Genomic DNA, 7,178 nt, shown 5'->3' with positions numbered 1-7,178 from the left:
CAAATAGCTCCCGATCGGACAATCTGACTCGATTTACAATCAATCTATTTATTTTATGAAAACAATTTATTTTAAAATGTATAATATTTTTTTAATGTTATCTAGTAGAGTTTTTTATTAACATAAACAACACGTTTATGATATGATTAATATAATATAAGATTCCCCATCCTCTTGGATGATCCGTCTGGTTGACTTTCCCAATTGCATCCGTCTTTTCCATTTTTATTTAATTTAAAGGGATCAATAAACTGGTTTACGATTGAAGAGGGCAATTATTCATGCTGGATATATCCGCATCTATTTGAGACTTTTAAAATAGCACGCATCGTTGTTAAACAGGGTCCATCGGTTAGCATGTTCATGGATGAGCGTTGGCCAATGGTCGATTCAATTTGGTTCTATGATGAGTATAAATGAGAGGGCAGACAGCTGATAAAGACTGAAAGGGGGAGGAGGAGGAGGAGGAAGGAGAAACGACAGAAGAAGATGAAGACCTTCCTTCTTTTCCATGTCCTGCTTCTGATCGCTGCGGCAACAGCTCGCACCGCACAAGCATGGGGAAAAGAGGGCCATTACATGGTCTGCAAAATTGCAGAGGTGAGGTTTAGTTGCAGTTCAATTGCACATAATTTTAGTAAAGTAACATTGGGTATGAACGAACTGTGACGTCGTCGTCGTCTCAGGATTATTTGACGAGCAGAGCCTCGGCGGCGGTGGTGGATCTGCTGCCGCCGTCGGCTGGAGGAGATCTGGCAGCCGTGTGCTCGTGGCCCGACGAAATGCGGTTCAGGTACCGGTGGTCGAGCCCTCTCCATTATGCCAACACGCCCGGAGTCTGCGACTTCGATTACTCCAGTAAAATTTCATACCGAATTAGCTTTTTCTGTTGCTTCTTACCGTTCTTGTCATTTTCTGTTGCTTCTTGTTGCTGTTTTATGCTAAATTGCTAGAATCAAACTACTTTGGAACGACAATTTTCTTTTTCTATGAAAAATCAAAAAACAGTCTTTCTGAATCAGAATTTAAAATAGCTAGTTCTTCATGTCCTTATTGGTCGAGCATGAAACAGGGGACTGCCACAATGCAAAGGGGCAGCAGGACATGTGCGTTGTGGGAGCCATCAACAACTACACCACACAGCTCATGAGCTATGGAGATTCCTCCCCATGTAATTAATATAATTTAAGCTTTTTGAGACGAATACTAATTAACAATCTCGTTCGATCAGTAACATTTTTATATAAAATGATGCAGATAATTTAACAGAGAGCCTGATGTTCCTGGCGCATTTCGTGGGAGACGTACACCAACCATTGCACGTGGGATTTGCAGACGACGAAGGCGGAAACGCCATTGTCGTCCATTGGTACAGAAGAAAGACCAACCTTCATCATGTTAAGTAACGTTGACTCTTTTTTTTGAATAGCAGATGATGATTTCGTAGTTTTAATTGTGATGGTTTAATGTTTAGGTGTGGGATGTGAGCATAATAGAGACTGCCATGAAGGACTTCTACGACAATGCTGTTGATACCATGATCGAGGGCATTAAAATGAACATCACTGTAAGTTTTTCCTAGTTTATATATATTAACTAATATGCATATTTTCCATTAATTATTTTTTCCTATAAACCAGAGCAATGATGTCCGTCGATGGAACACATGCAGGGAAAAATCAGTGACTTGTGCTGACAAGTAAGATTATGGTCACTTAATTTGCATACTAATTAATAAACCATGTAGCAGCTTAAAACATAAATTACAGCTCAAAAGCAATTAAATATTTAATGATTCTGCAGATATGCCTCAGAGAGCATAAGCTTAGCCTGTGATTACGCTTACCAGGATGTGGAACAAGATTCCACGTTAGGAGGTAATTAAGCTGACTCTGCTTGATTTAGAACTAAAGCCAGTTGATTAATTACATCTAATTTATGATGTTTTCAGATGATTACTTCTTTAGTCGTCTTCCCGTGGTGGAGCAAAGGCTAGCACAAGGTGGTGTGAGATTAGCAGCGATACTCAACAAAGTCTTCTCGAACAAGGAAGGTGAAAGCGAGAGTACTGGAAGCCAATTCATCTGACCAAATTAGACCCAATCAATTAAAGAATAAGTTCTAAGCAATGATGTTCTTGTAGTGATTCAGATTGCAATTAGACAATGCCATTAGTATTGTTGTGTTAATAAGGCAACTGGCAGTCCTGAATTATTCTGTTTCCATTTGCATCATTTATCATTTTTAAGTTGATGTAATAACATTTTTAGATGATGTAATAACATTATATTTTATAAAAAATATATAAAATAATTAAATCTTTCCTTACGGAGAGTCACAAATCATAAGAGATATGAAAATTAATCAAATTTTTCTTATGGAGAGTCAATCAAATCATGAGTGAAAAGGATATAATTAAATTGATTTGATTGAGAATAATTTATTTTTAATAAAATATTTATTTATTCTTTATTCATTAATTCTAATTATATAAAAGTGTATCATTGGTTCATGAATAAAATTATGTGTGAGAATTTTTCATGGTATAGAATGAAATTCCTCTTTATAAATAAATAGTACATAACAACATAGGGCCTACCCGACCACTCCACAATATAATACATGATCTTTAGCTACACTACTATATGTAAAGTGCTCCACACGACCACTCACCAATACATGAGATAACCACCATAAATAAAAAATCTACACCACAAATCAACGATAAACTCTATGAAACCAGAAATTACGCAAGCGAAAGTACAACCACATCAAAATCCATAAACGGATACAAAATAAAAATCACAGATACGAACATAATCTACACAACCGAAATACTCCTCCAGTTGTGAGATGGCATAACCGGCAAATCTCTTCTGGCATCAACAGTAATCTTCTATCTACTATCTGGGGAGACAAAAAATCCCAGGGTCTGGGTGGTGAGCACAAAATACTCAGTGGATAATCAGGATGGATAGTGTATGGTCAATAATATACATGTCACGCCCCGATGAAGGCCAGAAATCAATTAGTACACTCCCCAGTAACTATGACAATTCCCTAAATACATGCATAAATACACAGCCACACCTGTCCCGGTGATAGGACTACACGTCCAATAGACACACCCAACAATCAACAGATATAAAGTAAAGGCCTACACGGCCATACAACCACCAACACATGCATACTAAACAAATATGCGACAAAAGCAACACAAATTAAGCGGAAACATCGAAATCCGAATCAACATCCGATAATAAGTACAAATCCATCACACTACAGTCATCACAAATCCAAACCATAATTACATGCCCACGAAATATAAAATATGACCGGAGACAACGACAAATCAAACACAAACCAACAGAAAAACCTTCCGAGATGAGATAGCAGCAGCCGACCCAAATCTCCAAGCTCCTCAAGTACCTATCTGTTACCTGGGGAGAAAACAAAATAATCCCAGGGTCTGGGTAGTGAGCATTAGATGCTCAGTGGGTACAGAAAATAGTGCATGTAGAGATATCAGAAAGAATAACAAGGACATAATAACCAAGATAATCATATATAGAAGGAACAAGATATACATGACAGCAGGTATCAATAGAGTATCAAAGTATGAACTAATCAAGTATGGTATATCAACGGGGATAATATGAAAAGATTAAACTGTGCAACAGGTATAGAAATCAGCTACATGTAAGCATGTATGTAATGTCATACAAGTGCAACAATCATAGCAAGTAAATGCAACAATCAACATGCATATGAATAAGTAAACTATGTAATAGTCCTACCAACAATGCATATGATATGCATCAATCAACGCAATCAAAATATCTGCTATTGTCCGCACTCGTCGTCCCAGTCACTCTCCCAGAGCTCAGTGAAATGGGGGCAAGACATGACATACTGCACAGCTCCGACAACTGGCCACTAAAGATAAGTGAGGAGGGGCAGCGTGGCAGGGAGGGCAAATGGAGCCAGTCCTGGTCGCACCTAACTGGAGCCAACCCTTACCTATGTGGCACCACAACATGGTGCAGGTAAGAGCCAACAAGAAACAACACCTACAACTACTATGGATGCATGATGATCATCCCAACATGTAATAGCTAATTAATTAGCATACTCAACAGGAATTTATAAAGGTCAACATATGTCAGAATACAGTAGGAATACTGGTCTAACAGTGGATAAATAAATCAGGGTCAGATAACGTGTGTCAATTGCTAGACATCTAGTCCACCTGACCTGCCTAGACTTCCACTACTAGACATCTGATCAACTTGATCTGCCTAAACATCCACTATTTGACATCTAGTCCACCTAACCTGCCTAGACTTCCACCTTGTGCACTTGATCTGCCTAGTCTTCTAAACTTGAGGACTTCCACTGCCTAGCCTCTAGCCAGAACTTCCATTGCCTAGTTTCCACTAGGAGTTGCCTTTGCCTAGCCTCAACTAGGACTTTCCTGTGCTCCCTACACACTTAGATTAGCTCGTTAGTAATCACCACACACTTAACTTGAATCTCTTGCCATTATCAATGTCACGTCCCTGGAGACGGCCACCCAAAAAATTTTGGCAGTATCTCCTCTGTAATAATTCAACTTATCCTGGATACATTTTAACATGGAGGCCTACACGGCTGCTCATATATACATAACTGCTAAACAACTACAATATAAAGGCTCACACGACCACAACAACACATACAACTCAGCATCAACTATAAAAACCACCCCAACAACCATGAAACAACAGAAATCTTAAAGCACATCGATTGTGCTTCAAAATCAATGACAACTCTGTAACAATTCAACTTATCCTGGATACATTTTATCTTGGAGGCCTACACGGCTGCTCATATATACATAACTGCTAAACAACTATAGTATGAAGGCCCACATGGCCACAACAACACATACAACTCAACATCAACTATAAAAACCACCCCAACAACCACGAAACAACAGAAATCTCAAAGCACATCGATTGTGCGCAAAATCAATGACCACTCTCCCACAAAGCCAAAACATAAACAATGCAGCAGAATTATATGAACAACAAGAAATCCATATAAATATCCTCATGTTGTGAGATGGCATGACGGGCAAATCTCCTCTGGCATCAGCAGTAATCCTCTATCTACTAGTTGGGGAGACAGAAAAACCCTAGGGTCTGGGTGGTGAGTACAAAATACTCAGTGGATAATCAGGATAGACAGTGCATGAGTAAAAGTATACAAGATATACAAATGACTAACAGAAATCAATTAGTGATCAACACTAATAGTGAATAAACTATTATAATCTATATGCATGACATGAATGATAATGGAACACAAATGTATCAACCAAGAATCAACCAAGTATACATCCAAATGCAACATCTATATACGGTCCATTACCTATATAATGCACAAAATGCAAGTATATGCATGATGCAACTGCCACACTCATCCCAGTCACGTATATATGACACTGGGGGTGTCCGACATCACACTGTCATCAATCCAACCCTACAACAAAGTAGTCTGGTGGCAAAATAGTATGTAGCCATTTATAGTTACATACATCCTATGGTCAATGTCTGTCCTTCATACTCGTCCTCAAGTATCACTCCCATACTCTCTGAGTACCTCTACGAGTATCACTTCCATACTCTGAGTACCACCACTACATGGTGACGAGGACACAAAACATTGACTCAGTTGTGTACAGGCCATATAACCACCATCCGAGATGGAAATAGGGATATCCTAGCCACCTATTCTATAATTTGCCACTACAGACCAACTATTACTGACGATAGACCCACAATATTGGGGATTACAATCGTCACCATGCACCATGATGTTATGATCAAGTAACAATAACCAATATCAACATGCATAGACATAGGTCTTAATTGCTAAATAACCAAAGGTTCATACAAGCAATAATATAGATATTCATAAGGTCAACCGAATTAAGGACAAGCAAGAGATAATCATGAGTATAACTAAGGTATCCAGATAACAAGAAACAGGAGTACGATTAAGGTGTCTAATCAACAATAATAGAAAAATAACATGCACTAGGAAAGAAATATCTTGTATTGACCAAATACAGGGATTACCCACCTGATTGACGAATCATCGCACTAAGAACCTTCAAATACAACCGGATTTGCAAGTCAAGGTCCTGCAAAATAAAGCATCCTGTAAATATAATATTTTATAAATTTTCCATCAAAGAGAACCCTAGTCGATTCTAAGGTTAATCTAATCCAATTAAACTCCAATTACCTTAAGTTAGCCTAAATCGGATCAAATAGGATCAACACAGGCTAATCCAACTGATCCACAGATTTAGTACTAACTTACCCAATTAAATCAATTCAACATGACTCGATTAATTGAATTTAAGCTAACCTCATTCGAAATTAACCTAATTTATTCTCACTCCACTGGATTAATAGTTAACCCTAACCCAAATCAACTCATCCTTTATTAATCCAACAACTAATCAAATTAACCTATGTAATTAATCCCTCTTTAATTACATCTTAATCACCTATTAATTAGTTAATCAAATTAACTAATAATTAACTCTGTAATAGATTAATTACTTAATTACATTAATTAAATTGATTAATAAACTAAATTAAACAATTAATAAATCTACACCAATTAATTAACCTTAATCAATAACCATTAATCACTTCCAATCACATTATCAATTAAGCAACTAATAATGATAAGTAACTTAACTAATCAGAAATAAAACCATTAAACTCTTCTTCTGTAAGGTGAAATCCGCTAAATAAAATGTACCCATCAATTAATTTACTAATTTCTCATCCAAATTAACTAGAAATCCTCAATTTCTAATCTAACAGAAACAAACCTAACAGGGTATACTCCTAACAAATCCAACCGATCAATCCAATGAATCAAAATTTCAAGGAAGAAACTTCACCTCTGTTGCCCTAGATGTTGGCTAATTTTTGGCTAGGAAGGAATGGTGGTGATGACAGAATAGGGGAAAAAAGATGGAAGGCATCGCTGTGAGGATGGGGATTACCTACGGCTGCTCAACTAGGTCGTGATTCAAGGCATACTCGGCCACAGTCGTTTCTGAAGTCAAGGCGAGCGGGGCTGAAGGTGGCATCGGAGCAGCATCGGGTGGCGTC

General features: G+C 37.7%; 1 protein-coding gene across 1 annotated transcript; it reads left to right on the top strand.

The window, feature by feature from the left end:
- The first annotated feature begins 323 nt into the window (after nt 1-323).
- On the top strand, nt 324-2,328 carry LOC141826766 (endonuclease 4-like). Its single transcript, XM_074714065.1, has 8 exons — nt 324-600; nt 687-858; nt 1,073-1,171; nt 1,258-1,397; nt 1,475-1,567; nt 1,641-1,699; nt 1,804-1,877; nt 1,952-2,328. Exons 1-8 carry the CDS (start codon nt 490-492, stop codon nt 2,086-2,088), a joined length of 885 nt encoding a protein of 294 aa, XP_074570166.1. The 5' UTR covers nt 324-489; the 3' UTR covers nt 2,089-2,328.
- Nucleotides 2,329-7,178: the final 4,850 nt, after the last annotated feature.

This window comes from Curcuma longa, chromosome 4 (assembly GCF_044706935.1).
Source record: "Curcuma longa cultivar G26 ecotype Majalengka, Jawa Barat chromosome 4, ITB_CL_G26_1.1, whole genome shotgun sequence".
Taxonomy (NCBI): domain Eukaryota; kingdom Viridiplantae; phylum Streptophyta; class Magnoliopsida; order Zingiberales; family Zingiberaceae; genus Curcuma; species Curcuma longa.
This window is presented reverse-complemented; position numbering and strand designations above follow the sequence as displayed.

Coding starts and splice junctions, on each gene's coding strand:
- LOC141826766 (XM_074714065.1), top strand. CDS start 490: ATGAAGACCTTCCTTCTTTTCCATGTCCTGCTTCTGATCGCTGCGGCA. Junction 601..686: donor TGGTCTGCAAAATTGCAGAG/GTGAGGTTTAGT, acceptor TCGTCGTCTCAG/GATTATTTGACGAGCAGAGC. Junction 1,398..1,474: donor GAAAGACCAACCTTCATCAT/GTTAAGTAACGT, acceptor TTTAATGTTTAG/GTGTGGGATGTGAGCATAAT.